At 40.2% G+C, this 16,043-nt stretch overlaps 1 protein-coding gene across 1 annotated transcript in view; it reads left to right on the top strand.

The window, feature by feature from the left end:
• Positions 1-16,043, top strand: part of LOC122656978 (midasin) — a 184,398-nt gene that overhangs the window by 110,128 nt on the left and 58,227 nt on the right. Inside the window, exons 32-38 of the mRNA XM_043851700.1 lie at positions 8,257-8,464; positions 8,550-9,448; positions 9,547-11,097; positions 11,224-11,425; positions 11,543-11,608; positions 12,046-12,128; positions 12,212-12,463. Coding sequence (XP_043707635.1) covers positions 8,257-8,464; positions 8,550-9,448; positions 9,547-11,097; positions 11,224-11,425; positions 11,543-11,608; positions 12,046-12,128; positions 12,212-12,463 — 3,261 coding nt within the window. The remainder of the gene's footprint in view (positions 1-8,256; positions 8,465-8,549; positions 9,449-9,546; positions 11,098-11,223; positions 11,426-11,542; positions 11,609-12,045; positions 12,129-12,211; positions 12,464-16,043) is intronic.

Here is a 16,043-nt window from a genome sequence, read left to right as displayed (position 1 = left end):
TCTTCTAGAGACCAATGATTTTATAAAGTTCAGAAGTAGACCTATCCCCTTGTTTCATGGTAATGATCTTCTGGAGAAGTTGGTACACCTTTGCCGAGTCGCCAACTCGGTCAAAAGTTTTGGAAACACTATCCCAGATGTGCTTGGCAGTTTCCTTTCTCATAAATCTCCTCCCAATCTCAGGCTTCATATAGTAGATAAGCCAAGTCATAACCGTAGAGTTCTCAGTCTCCCATTTTGGATAGGTTGGGTCATTTGAATTGGGGGTTTTGATGGTGCCTGTAACATACCCTAGCTTCCCCCTACTCTCGGAGGGAAAGCTTCACAGAATGTGCCCAGTCCAAGTAGTTGGTATTGTCCAACTTCACAATGGAAATCTGGGTATTTGGGTTTTCAAAAACCACCTGAGTAGGAGGAGCACCACTCGAAACAACCTTTGTCGATTCACTGATCCCATACAAGATGAAGAAACAAACTTACAAAGTAGGGGTAACACACAGTCAAATGGGGAGTATATTCTCAACCCCCAAAAAAACCTTTCGAACACTGGTAAACACAGTCCAACAACCAAAAAAGGCAAACATCTCAAAGAAATTCAACTCCACCATATTCTTCAAAGTATAGCTTCATCACACAGCCACGGGCTGATGGTCTCTTAAAAACCAAGGGAAAACTGAGTTGTGGCGCAACAACTCTTACAATCATGGAGCAATGCCATTGGGAGGTTGAAGTACATCCTAGGGCTATCTAAAAGAGTCAAACTTCATCTTCAATACTAGCTGGATGAGAGAGAAAGTGAAAAAGTACCAAAAAGCTGGCGGTAACTTGGTTCTTGGCTGGTTTTGCTTGATGTGAGAGCCAAGTCCCTATTTCTTCAAATGAGATCCTCTTTTGCTGTCTCCATGGTCTTCATTCATGCTCCTTGCAAGATTTATTAAAAAATTTCACATAATTATCCCTTCCTTGAAACCCCTTTGTAACCTAGGGCTCCATATAGAGAAAAAAAAGGAACAAGAAGGTAACTCAACTCTCAAACCAACAAAGTGTGCTCTGATACCAAGTTGGAAGTTAAAGAATGTAAAAGGACAAGGAGAAAGATGAAAGTAGAAGGTTGAAGAAGAGGAAGAGGGAGAAGAGAACAAGAAGAGTGATGATGGTGGAATGTTGTATGTGAGAGAATTATCTCTACCACACCTATATAATAAGATGCAAGGAATTACATACACCTCCCTAGGGAGGTTAAAAATAAAAAAAAGAAAATACAATATAAGACAACTAGTCAACAAACTAGTTTTTAAAGTACTCTTAATACATAAACTCTAATAGAGGATCCTGCATGCCTGGAGATATCGATTGACTTGCTTGGTTCGTTTAGTTTTTGTATGACCTTTGCCAAGAGTCCTTTTGGCAAGAAGGTAAGCATTGTGTGGAACCCAGCCCCTTACGCAATAGTGTGGGGTCTGTGGAAACAGGAAAGAGAAAAACAGAATGGTGTTTGAAGACCAGAGCTTGTCCGATGTTTGACATTTGCTGTTATATTATAAATTGGGTATGGTAACTAAAAAGTTTACTGGGATATGTTTGTGATGTGATTTGTTCTGCTCTTGACAAACAGAAAATACAGGTTTTTGTTGGGGGGGAGGGAAGGAGAAGGAATGGAGGATACTATATCGATTTTAACTATGCTCATATTTAGAGATGTTGAAATTTATTTTCTGATAAAAAAAGGGAAAGAACATGACTTTTGGCGAGGGAAGAAATTTAGAGAGTCCAGGTCTGTAGATTTGTTAGAGTTACTAGTAGTTATGTTCTAAGGGTAGTTTGGGAACTAGCCTGTTGACTAGTTGCCTTAATATGTAATTTCTATCTTTTTACCTTTTTTACTGTTTACCTCCTTAGGGAGGTGTATGTAATTTTACTACTTCTACTAATGAATCAATATAGGTGTGGAGAGATCTCTCTCTCACAACCTAACATTACAACCGAAATATTGTTCCTTCATTCTCTTGCTCTCTTCTTCTTCTCTTCCTCTTCTCTTACCTACGTTCTTAACCTAAAACCCAACTTGGTATCAGAGCTTTAGGTTTGAGAGTCGTATCACCACTCTTTTCACATTTTTTTCCCTCTCTTTGAGATCCTAGAACTCAAAGGATTTCAAAGAAGAGGTTCCTATGTAAATCCTTTGCTAAAGTAATATGAACTAGGTTCTCTACAACCTATTTAGGTGATTGAAGATGGTCCTTGAGCTACTGTGGAGCTCTATTGAAGTTATTTTGAAGTCAATCATGCAGAAACCTGGGTTTCCGCTAGCTCAAGATTGCAGGCCAGGTCAGTCCCTTTCTCGGCATGTCTTTGGAGCTTGGAATAGCTCAATAGCATCGTACAGAGGTCCTTCCCATGCTTCAAATGTGTCTCCTTGATGAATGAAGGAACTGTCTAAGCATAGCCCAGTTTTGTTGGGTCTGTTTTCTGCCCAGATTTCCGCCAGTTGCAGGTTTAATCCATGGCTCAGTTACATTTCAGCTTGGGTTTGGCTGTTGGACCAGCCCACTAGGATCGTGTAAGGGTCCTATTTATTGTCCTTGTGTTCTCCTTTGATGGATGAGACCATTCTTTGAGCCTTACTCAGTTTCGTGGTGACAGATTTTCTGCCCAGGTAAACCCGATGGTGCTGTATTTTTCTTGTGCTTGCATTTAGGGTATATTGGGCTTCTTGTTTGGTTGAGAAGTGATTATGAACATCTGTATTTGAATATTGGAGCTTGTTTAAGCTGTTTTACTTCTTGAAGAGTGTGTTGAGATAATTTCTTTAGGTTTAGTGTGCACTCCCCCTGCTGGTTGTTGTCTGTTTATGGTCAAGTGCTCTTTCCCATACACTATGGGTGATACATCTGCTTCTGAACTTGGTTTGGCTACCTCACAGCCTCTCCCCACAGCATCTCCAGTTGTTTATGAGAGTGTACCTACACAGATTTCCTTTGTGAAACTTGATGGCACTAACTATTTGGATTGGTCACACTCCGTGAAGCTTTCACTAAGAAGCAAACGGAAACTTGGGTACATTACGGCTCCTGAGCCTAGTTCACCTGCTTATGACCAATGGGAGGCCGACAATTCTACAGTCATGACATGGCTAATCTTCTCTATGACTCCTAAGATTGGACAAAGGTTTATAAGAAAGAAGACTGCCAAGGCCATCTGAGACAGTGTTTCACAAATGTTTAATCGAGTGGGTGACTCTGCCAAGGTCTACCAGCTTCACCAAAGGATCAACTCCATGAGGCAGGGTGATAGGACCATTTCTGAGTACTACAATGCCTTCCTTGCCCTCTTGGAAGAATATGACCACTACAGGGATCTCCACTTGAAGGACCCAGAGGATGAGGCTAAGGTATATAGGACTCTTGAAAAAGAGCGTGTCTTTACCTTACTTGGTGGCCTGAACCCTGACTATGAGCCCATCAGGCTTCAGATTTTAGGCCGGTCTCCCTTCCCATCTCTTAGTGAGGTCTGTAGTTACTTACAGAGTGAGGAGACTCGGCGTGTTGCTATGGAGCCAGCTCCTGTATCTTCTCTTGAGCGGTCAGCCCTCAACTCTAGTTCTTCCTAGGACACCCGTGGAGGTGGTCGAGGCCCGGGGCCTAACCGAGAGGTAGCCAATACAGTGGAGACAATAGGTGCCAATGCAGTAGGTCGGGACCGGTTTAAATGTGATCATTGTGGGAGAACTGGACACACTAAGGATAGGTGTTGGTCTCTTCATGGTCGTCCTCCTGGCACACGTGGTCGTGGTGGCCGTAGAGGGGGAGCTTGAGCTCACTCTGTGATGACTGAGGCAAATGCTATACAGGATGACCCCACCTTTATGGAGACAGTTGTTCGACGGGTCATGTCATAGCTTAGCCCATCTTCTACACCTTCTGTAGCCAGCTCCTCATCATCCTCAGCCTTACAGGTCTCTATACCATTTGCTCTGGTAGGGATAAGGTTAGAATAGCTGATGGCTCCCTATCCTCCATATCTGGTAAGGGTAGTATTCCTGTCACCTCCTCCATTTCTCTTACTTCTATTCTTCATGTTCCTAACCTTACAGTTAATCTTTTATCTGTGAGTCACTTGACAATATCTTTGAATTGTTGCGTCACATTTTTCCCTTCTCACTGTCTTTTTTAGGATTTGGTGACGAAGTGGATTATTGGTAGTGGACGAGAAGAGTAAAGCCTTTACCTTTTTGACCCTTTTTTGCCCACAGCTTAGTCTTATGTGTGTGGTCATACTGAGAGTAGTTCTGTGGAGTCTGTTATATTATGGCATCGGTGTCTTGGCCATCCATCTTTTATTGTAATGAGGAAACAGTTGCCTCACTTATTTTCCTCTGTTGCTTCTTCTTATGTTTTTCACTGTGAACCATGTATGTTTGCCAAACATTGTCGTTCCTCTTATCCATATCATGGTAATAGAACTGCTGCTCCTTTTCATCTTGTGCACACTGATGTTTGGGGACCTTCTCTTACTACCTCTTTATTTGGTTATCGTTATTTTGTGTCATTTGTTGATGATTTCTCTCGTGCTACTTGGACTGTTCTTATGAAACATAAAAGTGATGTGTGTGATGCTTTTAAAACCTTCTATCAGATGATTCTTACTCAGTTTGACACTCGGATCAAAGTTGTTCGATCTGATAAAGGGGGGGAATGCATGTTTGGTGGCCTCCAAACATTCTTTACTGATAATGGCATTCTCCATCAGCTAGCATGTGTTGACACCCCCCAACAAAATGGGGTTGTTGAGAGGAAGAATCGTCATTTATTGGAGGTCACCTGTAGTCTCTTGTTTGGTATGCATGTCCCCACGACTTTTTGGTCTGCTGCTCTTCTCACTGCCTCTTTTCTCATCAATCGCATGCCTACCAAACTTCTTGACTACAAATCTCCCTTGGATCTCTTATCTCCTAAGGTTTCTGCTTTCTCTCTTCCCCCTAAGGTCTTTGGTTGCGTTTGTTATGTGCATATTAACAAATCTGTCGGCACTAAACTTGATCTCAAGGCTCTCAAGTGTCTCTTTCTTGGGTACTCTTCTACTACCAAGGGTTACAAGTGCTACCATCCTTCTTCTCGACGGTGTCTTATCTCCAAGGATGTCACCTTCCTTGAATCTATTCCTTTCTTCATCCCTTCTCAGCATCCTCTTCAGGGGGAGAAGTGTGGAAGTGAACAGGCTGCTGATTTCCTTCATTCTCCTTTCCCTATCTCCCCTTTTATGTTTGACATTGGTACACACAAGACTGTGGATGTGGTTAATATAGAATTGGTGGTTGAAAGTGGTCCTAGTAAGGAGAAGGATTACCACATTACATACAAAAAGGGTGAAGGCATACATAATCAACGAATGCAAACCTACCAAGAGTCCTCTTTGGATCCAGATCCACATCTTGAGATTCATCACTCTCAGTCAGGTGACATCCCTTCTCCTCCATGTGATTTAGACCTTCCTATTGCTATTAGAAAAGGGAAAAGAGCTTGCACTAATCCTATAGCCCAGTTTATTTCTTATGATGCTCTTTCTTCTACAAGTATGGCCTTTATTACTGCTCTTTCTACAACCTCTATTCCCAGGAATGTCACTGATGCTATGTCTGACCCAAAGTAGAGACAAGCTATGTCTGAGGAGATGATGGCCCTTGAGAAGAATGGTACTTGGCAATTGGTGGACCTTCCCAAGGGACGTGTCCCAGTTGGATGCAGATGGGTCTATACAATCAAGTATAAATCTGATGGCAGTTTTGATAGATACAAAGCAAGGTTGGTTGCCAAGGGGTACAGTCAAGTTTATGGGATTAACTATCAAGAGACATTTGCTCTTGTGGCCAAGCACAATTCTATAAGAGTCCTCTTATCTTTGGCTGCCAATAATGATTGGCCATTATACCAGTTAGATGTGAAGAATGCCTTTCTTCATGGTGATTTGGAAGAAGAAGTGTACATGCAAACCCCTCCAGGCTTCAAAATGCCTGCTGCAGGGAAAGTATGCCTTCTCAAGAAGGCCCTATATGGTCTCAAACAATCACCCAAGGCATGGTTTGAGCGCTTCCGACAGGCTATTCTGAAGAATGGGTACTCCCAGAGTCAAGCTGATCACACTCTCTTTACCAAGCGGGGCAATGATACTATTTCAGCTCTCATTGTATATGTTGATGATATTGTGGTCACAGGGGATGATATAACTGAGATAGGAAAACTGAAAAACTACCTAGCACAGCAGTATGAGATCAAAGATCTGGGCCCCTTGAGGTACTTCTTAGGAATTGAAGTATCAAGAACCAAGAAAGGAATCAACATATGTCAATGGAAGTTTGTTCTTGATTTGTTGACAGAGACATGGATGTTAGGCTGCAAACCAGCCAATTCTCCCATTGAGCAGAATCATAAACTGGGAGAAGATTGTGGTCTCCTTTGGTTGATGCGGGAAAGTACCAAAGGCTAGTGGGGATGCTTATATATCTTGCAATGACTCGTCCAGATATCTCCTATGCAGTGGGGGTGGTGAGCCAATTCATGCATGCTCCCAAGAGTGGCCACTTAGATGCTGTGTATCGCATTCTTAAATATTTGAAGTCTTCTCCAGGGAAAGGACTGTTGTATGCCAAACACAATCACTTGAGAGTGGAAGGCTTCACTGATGCTGATTGGGTAGGCTCCATTACAGACAGGAGATCTACCTCCGGCTATTGTACCTTTGTGGGAGGTAATTTGGTTACTTGGAGAAGAAAAAAACAACATGTTGTTGCCAGATCCAGTGCAGAGGCAGAATTTCGAGCTATGGCTCATGGTATTTGTGAACTCATATGGTTGAGAAGGCTTGTTCAGGAACTGGGTTTTGATACTAAAGACCCTATGAGACTCTACTGTGACAACAAGGCTGCCATCAGTATTGCCCACAATCTAGTCCAACATGATCGAACTAAGCACATTGAGGTTGATAGGCACTTCATCAAGGAGAAGATAGACTCTGGCTGCATTTGTACTCCTTTTGTACAGACTGGTGATCAGCTGGCAGACATCTCTACCATGTCTCTTGCTTTTCCTCAGTTTAGTACTCTCTTAAGCAAGCTGGGAATGCATGATATATATTCTCCAGCTTGAGGGGGAGTGTTAAGAGTTACTAGTAGTTATGTTCTAAGGGTAGTTTGGGAACTAGCCTGTTGACTAGTTGCCTTAATATGTAATTTCTATCTTTTTACCTTTTTTACTGTTTACCTCCTTAGGGAGGTGTATGTAATTTTACTACTTCTACTAATGAATCAATATAGGTGTGGAGAGATCTCTCTCTCACAACCTAACATTACAACCGAAATATTGTTCCTTCATTCTCTTGCTCTCTTCTTCTTCTCTTCCTCTCCTCCATCTTCTTCCTCTTCTCTTACCTACATTCTTAACCTAAAATCCAACTAGATTACCAAGAAACTTACCAGAATTCAATCCATAAGTCTGGGAAAACAGAGGCAATATCCTTCTACAATATTCATTAACGATATCTGTAGTCTCGTTAAATTACCTTTTAACTATAATGGCTCCCATAATATCTCATAGTAAGGGGTATAACTGGCATAACATAGAAGTATTTAAAACTAAAGGAATAAATCTATCAATCCGAAAGGGTCTGACATACAGTACTTGCAAAGAGGATACCATTAGGAATCTTGTATAGGCAGGCTTAAAACACCTCGCTTTCTGTCTCTCTGGGCCTCACTTATCCATACTTTACTTAACAAATTAAAAGACTAAGAAAGAGAGAGATAAGGAAGTAAAATTACAAAGATCTTCTACAACTGCTGCTATTGATCTGAAAACAGGGATTGGAACAACTAAATCTTCTAATTGTGCAGGCATTTTGAAGCTTGGATCTTTAAAGTTTGATTGAAAAATACTCTTTCTAGGTTTGAATCTTCCATCACAATCAAAATGTTTGTCTGCTTGAACTAACCTATCAATTTGGTCAGATTTGATAGTTGATACTTATCTGACCTGTCTCAACCTCTTGTTCTTGAACCTCCATCGGATCGTTAAACCTTCTAGAGTTTCTGATTTCTCTCCTACATCTCTTTTGCCCTTTTGCTTGGGTCATTGGATCCATAGCAGTCAAGATTGATGTATCCCTTCTGTTATCAGGGTTGATCATTCAATATGAAAAACTAATGTATGTTATAATGCAAATGCTATATCATTACTTACCTAATATCTGTGTTAATGGTTGCAGGTGTATGTGGATGAGTTAGTTGAGAAGGATTATCTCTTCATCAGTAATTCACTCTTTCCAACAATCCCTAGAGCTTTACTCTCAAAGTTGATTTTATTTAATAAACGATTGTATGAAGATACAATGGTATTCCACAAATATGGTCAGGATGGTTCCCCCTGGGAATTTAATCTGCGAGATGTTATTCGGTCATGTCAAATAATAGAAGGTGCAGCTTCTTTGTATGCTATTTACTTCTTCCCTGGTTTGCTTAGCTTATGCGTGTCTTTTGATAGCTGTAATCTAATATGTAGGTGCACCTGAAATTTCACAAGAAGATTGCTTTCTTAATATCATATACGTTCAGAGAATGCGTACCGCAGCTGATCGTAGAGAAGTTATGCAACTCTATGAAGAGGTTTTTGGGTTGAAGCCATCTATAAATCCTTATCCAGGGGTACAGATTGATCCACAGAAATTGATTGTGGGGAATGCAGCTATGGATAGAAATCGTTTTCAACCATCCAAAATTTCAGAAAGCCAGCTTAGCATATTACCAGGAATTCGCAATAGCTTGGAAGCTACTCTACAATGTGTACAGAATCAATGGTTGTGCATCTTGGTTGGTCCATCATCATCTGGTAAAACTTCACTTGTCAGATTACTTGCAGAGCTCACTGGAAATGTGCTCAATGAATTGAATCTTTCATCTGCAACTGATATTTCTGAATTGATTGGATGCTTTGAGCAATACAATGCCTTCCGCAGTTTTCGCAACGTCATTGCTCAAGTTGAGCAATACATTAGCGAGTATTGCAGTCTAAATTTGGAATCATCGATGCGGTCATTTTTAATTGAACGCAAAAATTTACTTAACCAATGGCTTGCCTTCTTATGCGACATAAATTGCAGTTCTCTTTCAAGTTACACTTGCACAGATTTTGAGAGATGGAACAGTGAATCCTATAGTTTGCTGGGCTCATTGGTTAAGATCATTGAACAGCTAAAGCTTGATTTACAGAAATATCAGTTACCTGTATCCTGCTCCTGGAATCAACTGGATCAGTCTCTGGAGGTGATAACAAACTTGCAAAAAAGTCACAGCAGACGGCCATCTCCTGCAAAGTTTGAATGGATCATGGGGCTACTAGTCAAGGCTATTGAGAATGGGGAATGGATTGTTCTGGAGAATGCAAATCTTTGCAATCCTACGGTCTGTGGATATATTCTCATTCTAGTATTATCTTAGACTTCTTGTTGTTCCCCTATTTCCTAACCACATGCACATCTTTTTTTTTTCTTTCAATGTAGGTTCTTGATAGGATCAACTCTCTTGTGGAATCCAGTGGATCCATTACTATCAATGAGCGTGGGCTTGTGGATGATAAACCTATGGTCCTTCATCCCCACCACAAATTTCGAATGTTTCTCACAGTTAACCCACAGTATGGTGAAGTCTCTAGAGCAATGCGAAATAGAGGAGTTGAGATATTTATGATGCAACCTGACTGGCTGCTTGATGGGAAAAGTGGTTATGATTGTAAGGAAAATGTGCTAAGAAATGTGAAGAGGTTTCTAGTTCTAGCGGGTATCCCTGTTAGTGGGCTTGTTGATGCAATGGCTGAAGCACATATGTATGCTAGCAATGCAGCTTTGTGCCTTGGGATGCAAATAACACTACTAGAGCTTACCCGTTGGGTTCAGTTATTCCAGCAGTTGCTCATGAATGGGAATAGGCCTGTATGGAGTCTTCAGTTAAGTTGGGAACATACATATCTGTCTTCTTTAGGTGAGGCTGAAGGACTTGATATTGTTACGCATGGGAAGTTATCTTATTTCTCAGCGTCCAAACTTTATAAGTTAGACACAATGCTGGGGCATTCTTTGTCCTTGCCGGGTGGGTGGCCTGCACCTCATAAGTTAAGGAATTTTATTTGCTACTCAAAAGAAGCTTGCATCAAACAAAATTGCATGTATTTGGAGTTTCTGGGGACACAGTGTGCTGCTTATGAATTTAGTATTGACTGTAATGGATGCTTGATGGAACTTTCTTTAACTTCCATGGACCATATAGGTACTAAGTTATTGATTGATGGAAAGCAAGTAGTCCCATCTGTGATTCCCTTTCAGATGTTAAAGAATATTCTGTTTCCTAAGGATTCAAATGAGTTGAGTATAAAGCATGCTAAGCTGGCAGAATTTGACCTGGAGTTGGTCAATAAGATGCTTTATTTTGCTGCGAAATGGACACTTGAACAGGCCACTGAGACTGATCTTAATCTTTATCTTTTCTGGTTTAAATGGTATAGTTCCATTGTAGAGCCGTATTGTCACTTTTTCCGATCTTTCTTAAACCTACTTGAAAGGTTGATAAATCATTCTATTTGGAACTGTATCATTGATTGCCGAAGAGAGCTTTCTTCACATTGTCAAATAGATCTAAATATGCAACCCCTTCCGATTCTTTCATTAAAGTTGATGGAATTAACTGCGTCAAATAGAGCATTACAAACAACCAGTGGACGCCTCTTTAATGCTATCCAGTGCATAAGCCTCTTACAACTTAGTTTTCAACAGTGGAATACAGAAGGTGAATACAACCACAGTGATGAAACTCGTTGTTTAGTAACATTATTGGTAGCCCTACAGGAGTTGGAAACAAAGGTGCTTGATATTCTTATGGGGTCACCTAGCTTCGATCTACTATTCCAATTAAGCACTAATCTTCTTGAGGATCACACATTGTTTTGGAAGGGTATTACCTCATTCCAGATTGAATACTTGCTAATATCTTGGCGTTCTTTGAGGAAGGATGTTTTAAGATTGCAGAAATTTTTTCCTAAAGAGGTTAATAATGTACTGGTATGTTGATGCAATATTAATTTTCAATTAACAGTTCGTATCTTGGGATGTTGTCCCATAGTGTTTCTACAGTATTCTTTTGTTTGAAGCTATTACATGTAATCTTTTTTCTTGATTTGGGAATAGGTTGAAAGTAGAAATCTGGCTAGAGTATCATCTTGGGGTCTCCATTCACCGAAGTCGATGCTGTGGTTACATGGGGGTCATCCATTCTTGCCATCCTCTGCGGATGTCTACTGTAAATTGCAACAGCTTTTATGCTTCTGTGAATTAGTTTGGCCAGTAAAGATAAAATTCATTCGGACATTTGAGAAGAAGCATCGTTCTGGTATACCTGCTAGCTTGTCTGATACATGTGCTTTCATGACTCTGCCTAATAAAAGAAAGGAACGTTATTCCATTCGGACATTTGACTATATTTATTAAGATTATTAATTGTTTGCAGGGAATGAGTTTACTGTCGAATCTGTTGTATCTTCGAATAAAGAACTCCGATTCTTAGCAATGCAAGGTAGTTTTTGATCTTCTCATGTTCTTTCGTAGTTGGCATATGTTCCATTATAGCATATTCTTATTGTGTTTGTAGAGCATCGAGCAAATGAATCTGAACCTTATTATAATTTATAAGCAGGGCGTGAACGTGAGACCATCTCTACAACATATTGAATCTAAACCACTAAGATAGCTGTGGTTCTTGTAATTATATATTTTCAAAAACATATATCATTAGCATTATAATACGCAAGCATTTGCATTCACACTTATACGAACACACTTGAGACAATTTCTATTTTGGTCCCCAAACCAAATGATCAACAAATTTAAATTTATAACTAAATGTCTCCATTGATTATTTGATTTGGGCATTTAAGACATAAGTATGCCTGTAATCTTTTATGATGCAATTTTCCTTTTGGTTAATGGAAAAAAATGCTGCATGTTTCTTAGGTGTTTGCATGGCATCATATTTTTCAAGCAATAATGATCAAAGTGACATCCACATTGTTCAACAATTGGAAGAGATGTATCAGGTTTGCTACTTTAGAAGCTCGATTGGACTCCAACATGTCCAAGATAGTTTCCAATTTGACTGGAGTTGTTGCATTATTTGCAGATGCTCTTGGGGAGGGTTGAACATGAAAAGCAGAAGCTGGTGCCTGTTTTAATATCTGATGTGCATGCTTCTGCAATGGAAATCTCATCTGTTTGTTGCTCTTTCTGCCCTGAGATACTGTGTACAAAGTCTGGTTTCAATGGTTGGCAAGAGATTCTTCCTATCATTGACAGAATGAGCTTTTTCCTAGACCTGGAATTACTTGAAGAATTATCAAAGATAGTTGTGGTAGATGCCAATGAACAGTATCAGGTAATGTCAATTAAATGGAATATGACATTGCTTGGTATGCTTGGTGTAATATGCTGTTAAATCTTTGTTATATTGTTTTGCAATTTTGGTAAATTTTGTAATAGTGAATCTAATGATGGCTCCCTAGTTGAATATGAGGTCTTTTGCTGGTTTTTAATTTGGGAATAGAAAATGTGGAGCTAGTGATCTATTTGTGCATTACCTGAGCAGTTTACCTCTGGGGTTAGTTTATCTATGGGTTATACTTGTCATTTGTATAGGGCCAGCTAGAACTTCATAATCCCAATAAATTTTACTGGTGAGTGGAGTAAAAGAACAGCAGGCTTTAGCTTTCCAAGAGGGAATCAAGTCTTGGATTTTTGTTGCCTCCATTTGTTCATTTAACGTTTGAGATTTCCAAGGATGACTGCAAGTACATCATGCCTTTACCATTGTATTCAGTCAGACATTGTTGCCTATCACAAATTTACAATCTGTTTTTCTGTGCCTGGTTTGTGTTCATTACCTACTACTAGCTTAGTGCTTAGGCATATCTTCATTTATACGAGGCATATAAAATTGCCTTTAAATTTTTTATTAAACATTTTATTAAATAACCTCATTGCTATAATGATTATTGTTTTTTCTTTTTTTGGATGAATAAAAATGATATCATGAAGAAAAGAGGGGGGATATAAAGGCCCAAGGGCAAACAAGAGAGCCTAGAGCTAGCTAGGCAACAAAATGGTATGAGGAAGACCCCAGGAGACAACAATGAGTCTGTTCCTTAGGGAGTACTTTACATTAACAATAGGGCGAGAGCTAATTTTAGAGGAAACATCAAAGGAGATGGCTTTCCAAATTTTAGCGAGGGAGCGGGATTTGGATGTCCATCTTCTAAGGTTGTATTCCATCCAGATATGAGAGATGGCGGCACAAAAAGCCAACTTGCCAAAAACATCAGAAATAGATTTCCCACCAAATGTCATGTCGATCCAAACCCATTCCCTATGAAGGGGAAGTGTACTACTTCTACCCAGACAGCAATAGCGAAGGACCCGCTTCCAAATGGAAGAGGTCAAGAGGCAAGAGAAAAACAGGTGATCTGTGTCCTCATAACCGTTCCAACAAAGGCAGCATCAGGAGGAGTAATGTAGCTCTAGATAGGAGAAGGATCCTACTAGAAGCCAAGTAACAGGATCAAATTAAAGGGGGGCTGCTGGTTCGAATGGACAGCATTAGGATTTTAGGTCAATTCCTAGGGTCAGGGTAGGGTAATGAGAATGTAGTTTATATGATTAAACTAGGCAGGTTTTGGGGAGTTTAATAAGCTAGTTTTGCTTAGGTTTAGATGATGATTTGAAATTTCAGAAAATAGGGTTAGGGTTTTGGGTTTTGGGTTTTAGAATTTAGGTTGAAACTAGGGTTTTTAATGGAAGTTTAGGGCTAGGGTTGGGGTCAAGTTTCCTAAACAGTGAGGGGGATGTTCGATCCAAATATGGTGGGGTTCTGATGGCAGATGAGGTCTGAACTCGTTTTAGGCTGTTTCAGGTTTAATGGAGGTTTAATGGGGAATTAGTGTTTAGATGGTTGGATAGGGCTGAGATGAATATTGAGTGGAGGGGATGATGTCAAGGGGCTGTGACTGAATTATGAATGATTTTTGGTGGTTAGTTGAGGCTGTAACTGAACTAGGGTTTAGGGAATTCAAATAAAAATAAAAAGGGGGCTGTAGGGTAGGCTGTAGAGGATTAGGAGAAGAAGGGAATTGCAGAAATTTAAAATACTCACTGGATTGAGCAATGATCAAGGATAGAACCACCTTCAATGGAGATCCTCCCAGCCATCACAGCGTAAGGAGTCGTAGGAGATTCACCTACCCTTTCCACCTTGATAGAACCACAAAGATGAACACTCTCAAAAAGCAGCAGCAGCAGCAACTAGGCAGCAAATGATTTTTTTTAACTTCATAAACTTGTGGGGGAGCCTTCCACGATATTCAAATTTATAATAAAAGGCTAATAGCCAAATCCTAATACAAACTAAACTCTTCCCTCACTTAAATCATGGAGGAAGGGGGGAACCTAATTAAAACAACTTAAAATTTTATGAGGTTAAAAGACCTAATTACCCCTAGTTACCTAAAAATAAAAGACACTTAACTAAATCACTTGAATTGAACCATTTGAACCAATTGGATGCAACCAATTTGAACCGGTTCAATTAAAAAACAAAAAAATAAACTAGGTATAGAAAATGCTAAAAATGCAAACCTAATTTATGGCTCCCAACCTAAGCCCTAATTTCAACGTTGCTGCTTCTTCTTTTTCTTCCTTCGGGTGTGGGCACTTGATGTTGCATCAGGGAGACCTGAATGTGTCGGTGAATGAGGAAGGCTCGAGTCGGGAGGAAGTTGGAGAGAGTGCACCAAGAGGTGACACTGTGGCAAGGAATGTGTCCTTTGTACCAAGGGCAGTGGGACCCTCTTTGTCTAACCATGTTCCAAGCTGAGAGAGAACTGAATCTGCCTGTAGGTGAGGTGATGCAGCACCAAGTGCCCACACCTGAAGGAAGAAGAAGAAGCCCTGAAATTAGGGCTTAGTTTGGGAGCCGTAGCTTAGGTTTGCATTTTAGTATTTTCCATGCTTAGTTTTTATTGCAGCTTATTTGTTAACTTAAATTGGACCGGTTCAAACCATGGTTCAATTTAAGTGATTTAATTAAGTCTTTTATTTTAGGTTGTTAGGGACAATTAGGTCTTTTTATTTTAAGTCTTTTATTTTAAGTTTTAAGTTGTTTTATTAGGTCCCCACCCCTCCATGATTTAGTGAGAGAGTGTGTTCCTTAGACTAGGATTTTGGCCATTGGCCTTTTATTATAAATATTAAATTTCGTGGGAGGCTTTAGTTGATTAATTTAAAAAACAGAATTTGTGCTGCCGCCATTTTTGTTGTTGCTGCTGCTCCTTGTGAGTGTTTGCCTTGTGGTTCTATCAAGAAAGAAAGGGTAGGTGGATTTCCTACGACTCATTACGCCGTCATGGCCGGCAGGATTCCTAAGTTTGAAGGTGGTTCTATCCTTCTAAGTTCTCAGCTGCGGCCATTGAAGACCTGCAACTTCCAGTAAGTTCACCTCTGTCTAGCCTTGTTTCTTCATTAATTTTCATTCAAACATTGTCTACAGCCTCCCCTTATCACCCCCTTCAGTCGATCCTTGCTCTCAGCCCCTTCCCGCCACTAAAACCTAAATCCCCTAACCTCCATTAAAGCCCCACAAACCCAAAAATTTCCACAGCCTAATCCAGCCATCAGAACCAGACCAAACTTGGTTCAAACCTCCCTCCCACTGTTCCCTACACTCGATCCAAAGCCCTGCCCCAAAATCCCATCCCAAATCTTAATTTCATTCCCTTTTCTGTTTCCCAAAACCCAAAACCCTAACCTTAAATTTTCTGAAATTTAAAATCTTACTCAAACCTAACCAAACCTAGCTCATTAAACTCCCTAAAACCTGCCTAGTTTTATCATATAAACTACATTCTCATTACCCTAACTTAGGCTCCCTAGCCTAGAAATTGACCTAAAACCCTGATTCTGCCAAT

This window comes from Telopea speciosissima, chromosome 3 (assembly GCF_018873765.1).
Source record: "Telopea speciosissima isolate NSW1024214 ecotype Mountain lineage chromosome 3, Tspe_v1, whole genome shotgun sequence".
NCBI lineage: Eukaryota > Viridiplantae > Streptophyta > Magnoliopsida > Proteales > Proteaceae > Telopea > Telopea speciosissima.
Note: the sequence above shows the minus strand (reverse complement) of the source record. Positions and strands in the feature narration are given on the sequence as shown.